The 14232-nt window shown below is 43.5% G+C and overlaps 1 protein-coding gene across 7 annotated transcripts in view; it reads left to right on the top strand.

The window, feature by feature from the left end:
• LOC140391939 (stAR-related lipid transfer protein 13-like) overlaps window positions 1-14232 on the top strand; it is a 938750-nt gene that overhangs the window by 845526 nt on the left and 78992 nt on the right. For 6 of the 7 annotated variants that reach the window (XM_072477005.1, XM_072477004.1, XM_072477010.1 and 3 more), the window contains 2 exons: window positions 363-434; window positions 12567-12648. In XM_072477005.1, the coding sequence (XP_072333106.1) occupies window positions 363-434; window positions 12567-12648 (154 nt within the window). The remainder of the gene's footprint in view (window positions 1-362; window positions 435-12566; window positions 12649-14232) is intronic. The other variant, XM_072477012.1, reaches the window with a different exon arrangement.

Here is a 14232-nt window from a genome sequence, read left to right as displayed (position 1 = left end):
AGTTCATTTTGGGTTTGCAGAATGGCTGGGATGTCAGAACAATGGAAGAGGAAATTGGCAAAGAAAGTACACTTTCTATCCTCCATCTGTTATTCAGATTTTCACAAGCTTACTTGTACATTTTGTGCCAGCATCCCCTCAGCTAAATAGTACAAAACTATTGAAGGAGTTCTTGTCACCAAATTTGGCATTTGATTCACATTGTTCTGCTAATCCATTGAAGGAGCTTTATTCATGGAGAGCCACCTTGTTTAGCTGCCAGTGGAGTCTGATGCACATTTCTTTGAGGAAAGAATGAAGTGCAGTGCCTGTGCCTGACTGTTGAACAGTTTTTAATGTGCCTTTCATATCTTTTCTTTCAGAGATCGAAGCCAAGGAAGCATGTGACTGGTTGCGAGCTGCTGGATTCCCTCAGTATGCACAATTGTACGAAGGTAGGTTTGGATATTACCTTCACAAGTAACGACACCCATATGCATGCAAACACACGTTTGTAAGGAAATTTTACCCCTCCACACACAAATCCAGAGCAGATCTTGTTTGTCTTCTCTTGAACTTGGACTCTTTTTAATAGCAAAAGCTGTTTCAACTTAATGACACAAGTGACTATTTCAGCAAACAAAGTGAGGTGTTAATCCAACCTGTTCGGGAAATGAGTTTTTAAAAATTACAATGTATTGGCATCCCAATGTTGCAATACTGGGATGCACCACATGATGTGATATTGTACAACAAGAAGCAAGTAAATCTAGGTTTGATCTCTGTTTTGTGCTAAATCAGTTGCTCTCCAGTGTAACAATCGATCTCCCTATGTCCAGGGCAGGTGAAGGAAAATTTTAGGAAGGGGTCGTGCTACTGATTACTATTCAGAGCCAGCTGCTGGAAAGTTTGACTACGCCTGGAGTCGTCGTCTACTTGGGCAGTCCTTCACCTTCAAGGATGACTTGCTCCAGTCCTGGGAGGTGGATTCTACGATGGCTGAAAACTCCGACCCTGGATCCGCAGACTCTGCCACAGGTTTGGCAGGTGGTGCGTGATGTGGGGGGACACTCTGGATTCTGCATGCTTCTTCCACTGTTTATGCTTGGTCTCAGTGTGGTCCATCCTACGACGCTCTAGATGATTGGCATCTTTGTATGCTTTTTCTCCAGCTTGTGCGTTCCAAGGCGAGCAATTCCCACATGTCGGTGGGGATGTTGCATTTATTTACCCTACGGTGTGCAGTTTTAGCCCCTTTACCCCAGAAAGGATATAATTGTCATCGAGGGAGCGCAATAAAGGTTCACCAGACTTGTTCCTGGGGTGGTGGGACGGTCTTATGAAAAGAGAGATTGGGCAAACATTCTCCTGTATTCTCTAGAGTTTCTGAGAATACGAGGTGAACACATTGAAACCTATAAAACACTTGAGGAATACACGAGGTCGATGCTGTTATTTCCCTTAGTTGGGGAGTCTAGAATCGAGGACTGAGATCATAGAGTTTACAGTGCAGAAGGAGTCTATTCGGCCCATCGAGTCTGCACTGGCTCTTGGAAAGAGCACCCTACCGAAGGTCCACATCTCCACCCTATCCCCATAACCCAATAACCCCACCCAACACTAGGACAATTTTGGACACTAACGGCAATTTAGCATGACCAATCCACCTAACCTGTACATCTTTGGATTGTGGGAGGAAACCGGAGCACCCGGAGGAAACCCACGCAAACACTGGGAGTAGCGCAGCACGGTAGCATTGTGGATAGCACAATTGTTTCACAGCTCTAGGGTCACGGGTTCGATTCCGGCTTGGGTCACTGTCTGTGCGGAGTCTGCACATCCTCCCCGTGTGTGCGTGGGTTTCCTCCGGGTGCTCCCGTTTCCTCCCACAGTCCAAAGATGTGCAGGTTAGGTGGATTGGCCATGATAAATTCCCCTTGAGTGTCCAAAATTGCTATTAGTGTTGGGTGGGGTTACTGGGTTATGGGGGTAGGGTTGAGGTGTTGACCTTGGGTAGGGTGCTCTTTCCAAGAGCCGGGGCAGACTCGATGGGCCGAATGGCCTCCTTCTGCACTGTAAATTCTATGAATGTGCAGATTCCGCACACAGTGACCCAAGCCGGGAATCGAATCTGGGACCCTGGAGCTGTGAAGCAATTGTGCTAACCACAATGCTGCCATGCTGCCCACGAATGAGATGAGAAATTTCTTTACACAAGTGGAACACTAGCCAGTTCTGTATCCACCTTACACAGCTCAGGGGTGAGCTGGCAAGGTGGATACAGAACTGGCTAGGCCATAGAAGGCAGAGAGTAGCAATGGAGGGATGCTTTTCTAATTGGAGGGCTGTGACCAGTGGTGTTCCACAGGGATCAGTGCTTGCACCTTTGCTCTTTGTAGTATATATAAATGATTTGGAGGAAAATGTAACTGGTCTGATTAGTAAGTTTGCAGACGACACAAAGGTTGGTGGAATTGCGGATAGCGATGAGGACTGTCTGAGGATACAGCAGGATTTAGATTGTCTGGAGACTTGGGCGGAGAGATGGCAGATGGAGTTTAATCCGGACAAATGTGAGGTAATGCATTTTGGAAGGGCTAATGCAGGTAGGGAATATACAGTGAATGGTAGAACCCTCAAGAGTATTGAAAGTCAAAGAGATCTAGGAGTACAGGTCCACAGGTCATTGAAAGGGGCAACACAGGTGGAGAAGGTAGTCAAGACGGCATACGGCATGCTTGCCTTCATTGGCCGGGGCATTGAGTATAAGAATTGGCAAGTCATGTTGCAGCTGTATAGAACCTTAGTTAGGCCACACTTGGAGTATAGTGTTCAATTCTGGTCGCCACACTACCAGAAGGATGTGGAGGCTTTAGAGAGGGTGCAGAAGAGATTTACCAGAATGTTGCCTGGTATGGAGGGCATTAGCTATGAGGAGCGATTGAATAAACTCGGTTTGTTCTCACTGGAACGAAGGAGGTTGAGGGGCGACCTGATAGAGGTATACAAAATTATGAGGGGCATAGACAGAGTGGATAGTCAGAGGCTTTTCCCCAGGGTAGAGGGGTCAATTACTAGGGGGCATAGGTTTAAGGTGAGAGGGGCAAGGTTTAGAGTAGATGTACGAGGCAAGTTTTTTACGCAGAGGGTAGTGGGTGCCTGGAACTCGCTACCGGAGGAGGTAGTGGAAGCAGGGACGATAGGGACATTTAAGGGGCATCTTGACAAATATATGAATAGGATGGGAATAGAAGGATACGGACCCAGGAAGTGTAGAAGATTGTAGTTTAGTCGGGCAGCATGGTCGGCACGGGCTTGGAGGGCCGAAGGGCCTGTTCCTGTGCTGTACATTTCTTTGTTCTTTGTTCTTTGGAAGCTCGGTCATCGAGTATGTTCAAAGCAAAGATTGATAAATTTCTGATTGACAATAACAAAGTGTTCTGGAGATAGTGGGTAGAAAAAGCATTGAAGTGTCCGATCAGCCATGATTCTATTAAATGGAGGAGCAGGCTCGATTGGCTCAATTCATTTAAATGTAGCTTTTTACACAATTTTTCTTATTGCGTCGTGAACATAAAACAAAAATGCCTCCAATCTCTAGACTTTGGAGTACTGGCACAGAGCAAGTTAATATCAACTTTGAATCATGGAATCTCTACAGTGCAGAAGGAGGCTATTCAGCCCATTGAGTCTTCACCGACCATCCATAAGTGCCCCATATCTAGGCCTACTCCCCCATCCCCTTAACCTTTGGACACTAAGGGGCAATTTAACATGGCCAATCCACATTTTTGGGCTGTGGAGGAACCCCACACAGACACTGGGAGAATGTGCAAACTCTGCACACAGTCACCCAAGATAGTGTCGAACCTGGGCCCTTGGCGCTGTGAGGCAGCAGTGCTAGCCACTATGCTGCCCTCAGTGAGCAATCATCTAAATCTATGGCCGAAGATGAGTTACTGTCTTTAGGATGGGGATGATGAGAAAGGTACACTGTTGTGTGTGGAATTTCACCAGAATGATTTGTACTGATTACTGGTTCAAGCATTAAAACTCTAAAAACCGTGGGGCTGGATTTTACTGAGGGTATGGGGGTGTGGTGGTGTACTGCTCACCCCTGAGAGAAAGTGGGCCGGCAGCTGACGGACCAAAATCAGCCTGCCCTGCAGCCATAACAGCTGTGGGTGAGCTGAACTGGGTGATAATGGGACCACTGCCCCTGATTGAGCAGCAACTCCGACAGTCCTGGCAACACCAGAGCTGAGTCGTGGATGTTGCTAGGACTGGAAGCAGGCCCACAAGAGACTATGGACCCTGGAGACAAAGGTAGGTTGAACCTTTTTTGGGTGGAGTGGAATTGGCAGCCTAGGGAGGGAGAATCTGTCTTTGGAGGCCAAATAGGATGGACAAAGTTGGGGGGGGGGGTAAAGCTTTGCAGGCCGGGTTACTCCGATGACGCACCGAGCACCACCACAAATGTTGTAACGCCCCCCCCTCCCCCCACCCTTCCTTCCTACTTTCAAACACTTGTGTAAAAAAATTTTAAAAGCCAACCTGCTCCTGCATGCCTGTCCACATCAACCTGTATTAGGGTATGGCCCGCATTTAATCTGAGTCAGTTGACTTGTTAACGAGCTTCAATTATTTGTTCAAATGTAGTGGGCGGGCTACGGATTTCAACACACACCCAGCCACTATTATGCGGGTCTGGATAGATGGCCTTGCTTCCCATGTCAAAACATTGTATTTTGTGTCCTCCCCCCTACCAGCTAAAAATAGCGGGCTGTAGAATCCAACCTGTTCTTTCACGTATGCATACAGTAAAGGACTACGTGCTTGCTTACAGTGAGGTGACCGGAATGGTGTCATTGATGGTCAGTGAAGGCAGACATAAAAATAGTTCCAAACATTTCATCCAGACCTCAGTCAGCCTACATGCCACAGGCAAGGACATGCACATAATGTTATCTGTTGGACGGTGTTTATAGTGGGAAAACTCAAAGGATTATCGTTCTGTGGAAAGTGGGAGGTGCACACTTAAAAGTGCCTCAAGTTGCTTGCTCTGGAGCTGCCAGGAGCAGTAAGCCCCTGATAACCTGCTTAACTGATAATGTGGATAGGGCTCCACCCAAATCCACCAATGTCCTTCTTTTCATTTGCATTCCTGGTCCTAATGATATTGTCCATCAACCCCACGAGAGACCAAACAGGTAAGTTTATTGCTTTTCTTTGAAGAGCGGGATGAGCTGCAGGAATTTTTAGGGCTTTCCTGCTCCAGACTCCTTCAAGACTCTCAGAACCCCTTAGTCTGTCACTATCTTTATGCCAGCAGAAGTCAATGGACTGCCCAGACTTCCAGAAGTAGACAACTGCTTCCCATTTGGGCAGTAAGTGAACCAATGGAATGTTAATGAGCTAAAATTATCCAGGCCAGATTTCTGAATTAATTAATGAGTTTGAAACTCACCTCATCATTCACGTACCCAACCATTGGAAGGAAAATTGGGACACAGTTACTCACTTGGCAAAATCCTGCTGCATTTTAACATAAGTTTATGGAAGTTAGTCTGTTGAATCATCCGTTCTTAGAAATAAAGGAATAAATCATTCACGCCAAAGGAGCTCGTGTTTAAATATCACCTCTTAAATTGCTTAACAGGGATAGTTCCAGACAGAAGACCATATGCTGAAAGAGTATTTGTACCAGGGACCTATGTGTGTCTTTTTTCACTGAAGAATCCTCATTTTCGTCCAGATAATTGATAATTTAGAGAATAGCTGTCTTTTATGATGTAAATCTGTAGAGACTAGTTTTAAGCAAATACTCAAAAAGGACTTGCACTCATAGCAACTTTCACAACCTCTTTTGTAATCACTGGATATTCTAAAGTGCTTTCGAGCGAGTTAAGAATTCGAACTGTTTAAAAAGTAGAAATACAATAGGTTCTGAAAAGAACTCGAGGACTGGTGAGTGGGAATAAAACGGTGTACTTGGCTTAGTGGAAGCATCTTCACCTCAGAAGTTTATCGATTTTTTAAAAGCTCCAATTCCGAATCTTTCGCGTATAAGATGGACGGGTTGCATCTAAACCGGAGAGGCATAAATATCCTGGCCGCGAGGTTTGCTAGTGTCACACGGGAGGGTTTAAACTAGTATGGCAGGGGGGTGGGCACGGGAGCAATAAGTCAGAAGGTGAGAGCATTGAGGGAGAACTAGGGAATAGGGACAGTGTGGCTCTGAGGCAGAGCAGACGGGGAGAAGTTGCTGAACACAGCGGGTCTGGTGGCCTGAAGTGCATATGTTTTAATGCAAGGAGCATTACGGGTAAGGCAGATGAACTTAGAGCTTGGATTACTACTTGGAACTATGATGTTGTTGCCATTACAGAGACCTGGTTGAGGGAAGGGCAGGATTGGCAGCTAAACGTTCCAGGATTTAGATGTTTCAGGTGGGATAGAGGGGGATGTAAAAGGGGAGGCGGAGTTGCGCTACTTGTTCAGGAGAGTATCACAGCTATACAGCGAGAGGACACCTCAGAGGGCAGTGAGGCTATATGGGTAGAGATCAGGAATAAGAAGGGTGCAGTCACAATGTTGGGGGTATACTACAGGCCTCCCAACAGCCAGCGGGAGATAGAGGAGCAGATAGGTAGACAGATTTTGGAAAAGAGTAAAAACAACAGGGTTGTGGTGATGGGAGACTTCAACTTCCCCAATATTGACTGGGACTCACTTAGTGCCAGGGGCTTAGACGGGGCGGAGTTTGTAAGGAGCATCCAGGAGGGCTTCTTAAAACAATATGTAAACAGTCCAACTAGGGAAGGGGCGGTACTGGACCTGGTATTGGGGAATGAGCCCGGCCAGGTGGTAGATGTTTCAGTAGGGGAGCATTTCGGTAACAGTAACCACAATTCAGTAAGTTTTAGAGTACTGGTGGACAAGGATAAGAGTGGTCCGAGGATGAATGTGCTAAATTGGGGGAAGGCTAATTATAACAATATTAGGCGGGAACTGAAGAACATAGATTGGGGGCGGATGTTTGAGGGCAAATCAACATCTGACATGTGGGAGGCTTTCAAGTGTCAGTTGAAAGGAATACAGGACCGGCATGTTCCTGTGAGGAAGAAAGATAAATACGGCAATTTTCGGGAACCTTGGATGACGAGTGATATTGTAGGCCTCGTCAAAAAGAAAAAGGAGGCATTTGTCAGGGCTAAAAGGCTGGGAACAGACGAAGCCTGTGTGGCATATAAGGAAAGTAGGAAGGAACTTGAGCAAGGAGTCAGGAGGGCTAGAAGGGGTCATGAAAAGTCATTGGCAAATAGGGTTAAGGAAAATCCCAAGGCTTTTTACACGTACATAAAAAGCAAGAGAGTAGCCAGGGAAAGGGTTGGCCCACTGAAGGATAGGCAAGGGAATCTATGTGTGGAGCCAGAGGAAATGGGCGAGGTACTAAATGAATACTTTGCATCAGTATTCACCAAAGAGAAGGAATTGGTAGATGTTGAGTCTGGAGAAGGGGGTGTAGATAGCCTGGGTCACATTGTGATCCAAAAAGACGAGATGTTGGGTGTCTTAAAAAATATTAAGGTAGATAAGTCCCCAGGGCCTGATGGGATCTACCCCAGAATACTGAAGGAGGCTGGAGAGGAAATTGCTGAGGCCTTGACAGAAATCTTTGGATCCTCGCTGTCTTCAGGGGATGTCCCGGAGGACTGGAGAATAGCCAATGTTGTTCCTCTGTTTAAGAAGGGTAGCAAGGATAATCCCGGGAACTACAGGCCGGTGAGCCTTACTTCAGTGATAGGGAAATTACTGGAGAGAATTCTTCGAGACAGGATCTACTCCCATTTGGAAGCAAATGGACGTATTAGTGAGAGGCAGCACGGTTTTGTGAAGGGGAGGTCGTGTCTCACTAACTTGATAGAGTTTTTCGAGGAGGTCACAAAGATGATTGATGCAGGTAGGACAGTAGATGTTGTCTATATGGACTTCAGTAAGGCCTTTGACAAGGTCCCTCATGGTAGACTAGTACAAAAGGTGAAGTCACACGGGATCAGGGGTGAACTGGCAAGGTGGATACAGAACTGGCTAGGCCATAGAAGGCAGAGGGTAGCAATGGAGGGATGCTTTTCTAATTGGAGGGCTGTGACCAGTGGTGTTCCACAGGGATCAGTGCTGGGACCTTTGCTCTTTGTAGTATATATAAATGATTTGGAGGAAAATGTAACTGGTCTGATTAGTAAGTTTGCAGACGACACAAAGGTTGGTGGAATTGCGGATAGCGATGAGGACTGTCTGAGGATACAGCAGGATTTAGATTGTCTGGAGACTTGGGAGGAGAGATGGCAGATGGAGTTTAATCCGGACAAATGTGAGGTAATGCATTTTGGAAGGGCTAATGCAGGTAGGGAATATACAGTGAATGGTAGAACCCTCAAGAGTATTGAAAGTCAAAGAGATCTAGGAGTACAGGTCCACAGGTCATTGAAAGGGGCAACACAGGTGGAGAAGGTAGTCAAGACGGCATACGGCATGCTTGCCTTCATTGGCCGGGGCATTGAGTATAAGAATTGGCAAGTCATGTTGCAGCTGTATAGAACCTTAGTTAGGCCATACTGGAGTATAGTGTTCAATTCTGGTCGCCACACTACCAGAAGGATGTGGGGGCTTTAGAGAGGGTGCAGAAGAGATTTACCAGAATGTTGCCTGGTATGGAGGGCATAAGCTATGAGGAGCGATTGAATAAACTCGGTTTGTTCTCACTGGAACGAAGGAGGTTGAGGGGCGACCTGATAGAGGTATACAAAATTATGAGGGGCATAGACAGAGTGGATAGTCAGAGGCGTTTCCCTAGGGTAGAGGGGTCAATTACTAGGGGGCATATGTTTAAGGTGAGAGGGGCAAGGTTTAGAGTAGATGTACGAGGCAAGTTTTTTACGCAGAGGGTAGTGGGTGCCTGGAACTCACTACCGGAGGAGGTAGTGGAAGCAGGGACGATAGGGACATTTAAGGGGCATCTTGACAAATATATGAATAGGATGGGAATAGAAGGATACGGACCCAGGAAGTGTAGAAGATTGTAGTTTAGTCGGGCAGTATGGTCGGCGCGGGCTTGGAGGGCCGAAGGGCCTGTTCCTGTGCTGTACATTTCTTTGTTCTTTGTTTGTTCTTTATAATCTGGGGTGATACTTCATTACAAGACCGAGGGGCGTACTGCTCGACTGAAAGTGTTGTCTTTCTGGTGAGGTGAATGAAGGCCCTGCCTAACCTCTCAAGTAGACGCAAGACATCCAATGATATATTCAGAGAAGAGTGGCGGCGTTCTTCTGGTGTTCTGACCAATTTTCCCTCAACCAATATCACTAACACAGATCATCTGGGTTATCTATCGATAATTTACTGGGTTGTGGAACCTTTGTGTGCAAAAATGGATGTCATCTCTCCCTACATCACAAACGTGACCATACTTCATAAAGTAATTAACTGTCTCTCGGGAGTTTTGGGATAACCTGTGGTCGTGAAGTTATTCTCTTGTGGGCGTACTTGAGGGAAAAAAATGGAAATTTGGAACAAAACACAATATGCCAGAGCAACACCGCAGACCTGTTAGCAGCTTTTAAGAGAAAAGATAGTTAAACTTTCCAGATATCACACCAGGGGTTGGGTACACCTGAAATATTAGCCTGCCTTTTCTCTTTTATGGATGCTGCTTGACCAGTGAATATATTTCTCAGATTCTCTGAAATTGTATAAGGGAAGTTTATTCTGAATTTTCTTGTTTCTTTCCTGCAACACAACATGAGGTAGAATTCTCCTTTCTTCCTGCTGCCAGGATCTTTGGTCCTGCCAGGATGAGGAATGTAAATCCATCGAGCGCTGGTGGCCGACGGCAGGCTGCCTCCACCGTGTGGAATCCCGCCACGGGGAGGCTGGGGAATTCTGCTCCTGGTCTTAACTGGAATTTTAAGAAATCTGCCTCTGTTACCTTGGGGATGGTATTTTAAGATGATCACTTGCCACTCCAATTTTCTATGGTGTGGCACACAATGAATATGTTTCTTGAATTCCTGCAGCTGCTTTTTAAAAAATGTTCACTGTAATTTATAAACATATTTTAAAAGGAAACCTTTTTCAGGCTGGTTCTTTCTATTGATTTTTCTCCATGTGAGAAATGAGTTTAATATTAGACTACTGCCATTATTAGTGTGACTTCCATTTTTCAGATGACTGTCCGAATTAAATTGCTGGGTCCCTCGTCTCGGAGTGGAGAGTTAGCAGCAATAATCTCCAAATGTAGCTGCTTTAAGCTGCAGTGTAACACTGATTTTCCTTAAATATACCCCCTGTACATTCTGTAAAATCATGCAAATGTATGGCTTTACACTGTACTCCTCATTTCCATCTGTGGGAAAGATCAACATGCTTTACTATGAAGCAAGTATAAAGTTCTTTTTGATCACCTCTGATAACCTACTTCATGCATCATGGGCTGGTCAAAGGTTATAAATAAAAGCAGGAAATACTCATACACCAGTGGTGCAGACGACCCTGCCAGATGTGAGACTGTGTTCCCCATTTCAAATACCAAGAGAGAAAATAGGAGAACTGTTTAAAGTCGAGGAGAGTTGTGTTTTCGTTTCCCCCTGCCATTCCTAACTATTATTTTGTTTTAACTACTCTCTCTTCCTCTGGATAGCACTTATATATTTTATTTCTCTTAACGCATCTGCTTTTTTCTCTTGCTGTTATTACTTCTGTCATTGGATCATCTCCTGTTCTCGATTTAATCACTTTAGACTCATGCTGTTTGTGTTTGGATTACACAAACCAGCTCCGTGTTTGTACTGTGAAATCTGACTTCTCTTCTGACAATGTATCATGGGTCAATGATTCTTGGTGGCAGGATAAACACCAATATAAAAACAACAGATCTGTTAATGCATGGTACAACTGGCTCAGCAATCTGCAACTCCTAATTAGATCATTCTTAATGAACTGCTAAGTATGCTGTCTAAATTACATCCATAATAGGCTAAAATATGTGTTGATATACAAAGCCCATTTCAATTGCATTTCACTTCTTTTGTTCTATGTATGCATTATTTTGCACTTCCAGGAGATGAGGGCAGTCAAGCCAAATAATTTGTTCCTGGACATCGTTAGTCTCACTTCTTTTTAGCTGCTGAGTGAAGAATTCATCCCAGGGGAATTTTGCTTGTTTCCCACTGCCTAGATTACCTGTGTCGAACAAAGTATAGGCCTCCAAGATTAGAGGTCATTGCTCCAATGCCATTACTGTTAGCCCACCAACTTATTTCAACATACATTCTGCAACAACAACTTAAAGCCGTTTGACTAGTTTAATAAGGGTGTCCACACTGAACGATATGTACACTGCCTAGTAGATCCCTACTGGGCTCCTGTTCTAGTCGGAGCCTTTTATACAAATGTTAATAGAAATCCACTGCCCATAGCAGCGGAATTCGTACTCTTGTGAGGACCGCGGGGCTCATAATCATTCCCACCCCATAGGTCCCGTGTGGACTACTACAGCTAAAAAGGCTGTCAACTATGAAACACAAATGAATGCATGTATTTATTAGATGATAGAAGAAGGATAGAATCCTTGAAGCTGAAGACTGTCCATCTTTTATCCTTTAGTGTAGCAGCATAGTGTGCATATACCTCTAAGTTTCCTTCTGAAGACCCAACTCAAATATTTAAAACATTAACTTCCTGTTTGCAGTACCCTGTATTCTTGTTTACCAAACGCTCAGCTGTTTATCCATTATGGCTCTTGACCTAATAGGCCGTTCGACATTATCTCAAGTTGATCATTTTACTGGTGAATTGAAATTTGTGACAGTGGGGCATTTTAAAGGAAATACTATAGAGAAGTGTAAACAAAAAGGCTATGTAGGGATTTTAGGAATATTGTGAAGTTGCAGTTTATAATGTGTGACAGAAGAACTCTGCAGCTATGTACATCTCTGACATCGTATCTTCAGCTACACGATGGTGAGAGATTTTTGACATATCTATCTGTTAAATAAATTAAACTTTTCCTCTAGTCTCTGATTTCATAGTCTCATTAATTGCAAATAGATGTGAAAAAGTGTAACAAAAAGGCAGATATCAAATTTCTTTATTGACTTGAGCTTCCTGTATTCTCACAGATCAAGTTATATTTGTAGCTTTCCTCTGCTTTCCAATAGAACAAGGCTCTGAAAATGATGTCTGCCACCGAGTGAAGTGTTCTCCAACTTTCCTAATGACACTAAAGCTTTTAATTATCTTTTAAGTGATTGCAGTTTAAAGATCATGATGACTTGATGGAGGTCTGAAAAAGAAACCAAAATGTTAAAAATAAACAGGTTATTAAAAACTGAAAATATATGTTTGGGGAAAAAAGTGACCGATTGCTGTTATGGTGTGAACGGTGTATTTACTCTTTTCAAATGCTGATGGACCTGCTGGGTATTTCTGTCATTTTCTGTTTTAATTTTATGTAAATGGCATGTTCATTACCCTGAAGAAAGCTCACATGTAATACTGTACCAATATAAGATTTTGATTTATTTCAGATTCCCAATTCCCAATTGATATTGCTTCTGTAAAAAAAGATCATGATTTTCTTGACAAAGATTTCATAGAACCACTTTGTAGGTAAGGAATGAAAAACAAAAATGCTCTTTAACTGTGATAATATTGTTTCCTATTTTGGATAAAATGACAATTTTGCACTCCCATGTCAGATGCTAATGTGCTGTTGTACGCACAGACGTGCAGTTTCTGATGAATTAGCCACAAAAATCTGTTATCCATAAATTCATATATGGATATGTCATGTCAGTATATGATTGATATTGCCTTTGAGTAGGGAACATCCTTTATTCATGCCAGTATGTCTTCTGTGACTATATTTCCATTAAAACCTCAATATTGTATATTCTGAAACAGCTGAAATATTTATGAACTTAAAAAGCACGTTTTACTACTTCCTGTCCCTATAAAAAAAACACAAATTTTTTGCTTGGCCTATTTGTGGAAAATGTTAATGGATCTCCAGAGATTAATGTGACTGAAAAAACTGCCTTGGTTGTTTTTTAAGACCATAGTATTGCAAAAATGACGGTGTTTTTTTATAATCGATCTCTACGATTGATTATAATGTCTTTTGTCACTAGGAGTGATTTACGTTCAACATCAAGGGTTTTATTAGTCTTATACTGCAGTATAAGTTGAGGCACAGTTGTAAACAGCACAGCCTTGCGTGTGAATGAAAATCCTAATCACAGCAACATTTCTGTGATGAGAACCTCCAATACCAACAAACCTCCGGCTGTTGAATGGGAAAGCTTTTGGAAGAAGTGCACTAGGCACCAAGCTGCTCATTAAATATCCACCACTAGTAAACCTGAAGAAAACAAACGGATCATTATCCATGGAAATGCTGAGGGTTCTTCGACTAACACCGTACACATGTCTCCTTTAAGAAAATGACTTGCTTGTCATAGCTGCAGACATCACTCGAGCTTCCATGCTCTGAAGATGACAGTATTTGTGATTTTTCCCTCTTCTGTATATTACAGATCATGAACCCATACCCTGGAGAAATAAAAGATGATAATTAGCCTGAAATCACAATCTTCCCACATACTATTTCAAACCGTATTAATGTAATTGCTTTTGCAGTTGCCGTTGCCAGGACAACTAGGCTTGTGCAATACATGCAGCCTTCCCAGTATCAGGCTATGAATAAAAGAAATGGAAAGCATATTGATATGATTAGTAACAGCTGTGTGATGCTATGTACTTGCTGGCTTCCTCTTGTGTCCATGATCACAGAATCCATCATAAGAGTAAAAGAGGTTACAATATTTTGAAGAAATTAACCTGAAAATGCAAGTAAACTAGAATAGAATTTTCATGTTGGTCCCTTCCCCTTGTTTCAGATGGCTCCTTTCGTGGAGTGTGACCAGCTGTCAGCCTAGCAGGAGATAACTATAAATCTGTACTGCTAATGCATGCTTAGTTATTTAAAAGCAAAATATTATGAATGCCTGAATTGGAGATAAACTTAGAAAATACTGGAAACACTCAGCAGTTCAGGCACCACCTGTGTTGAGAGAAAGAGTTACTATTTCAGTTTGTGACCTTGCATCACAACGTAAGAATAGCTGCATTATCCATTGCAGTCAGTTTTTCTTGGATAGACAAAAATGTACAAGAACTAATGGGAGGCCATTT

This window comes from Scyliorhinus torazame, chromosome 15 (genome assembly GCF_047496885.1).
Source record: "Scyliorhinus torazame isolate Kashiwa2021f chromosome 15, sScyTor2.1, whole genome shotgun sequence".
Classification (NCBI taxonomy): Eukaryota; Metazoa; Chordata; class Chondrichthyes; order Carcharhiniformes; family Scyliorhinidae; genus Scyliorhinus; species Scyliorhinus torazame.
The sequence above is the reverse complement of the archived record's forward strand: the minus strand, read 5'-3'. Positions and strand labels throughout refer to the sequence as shown.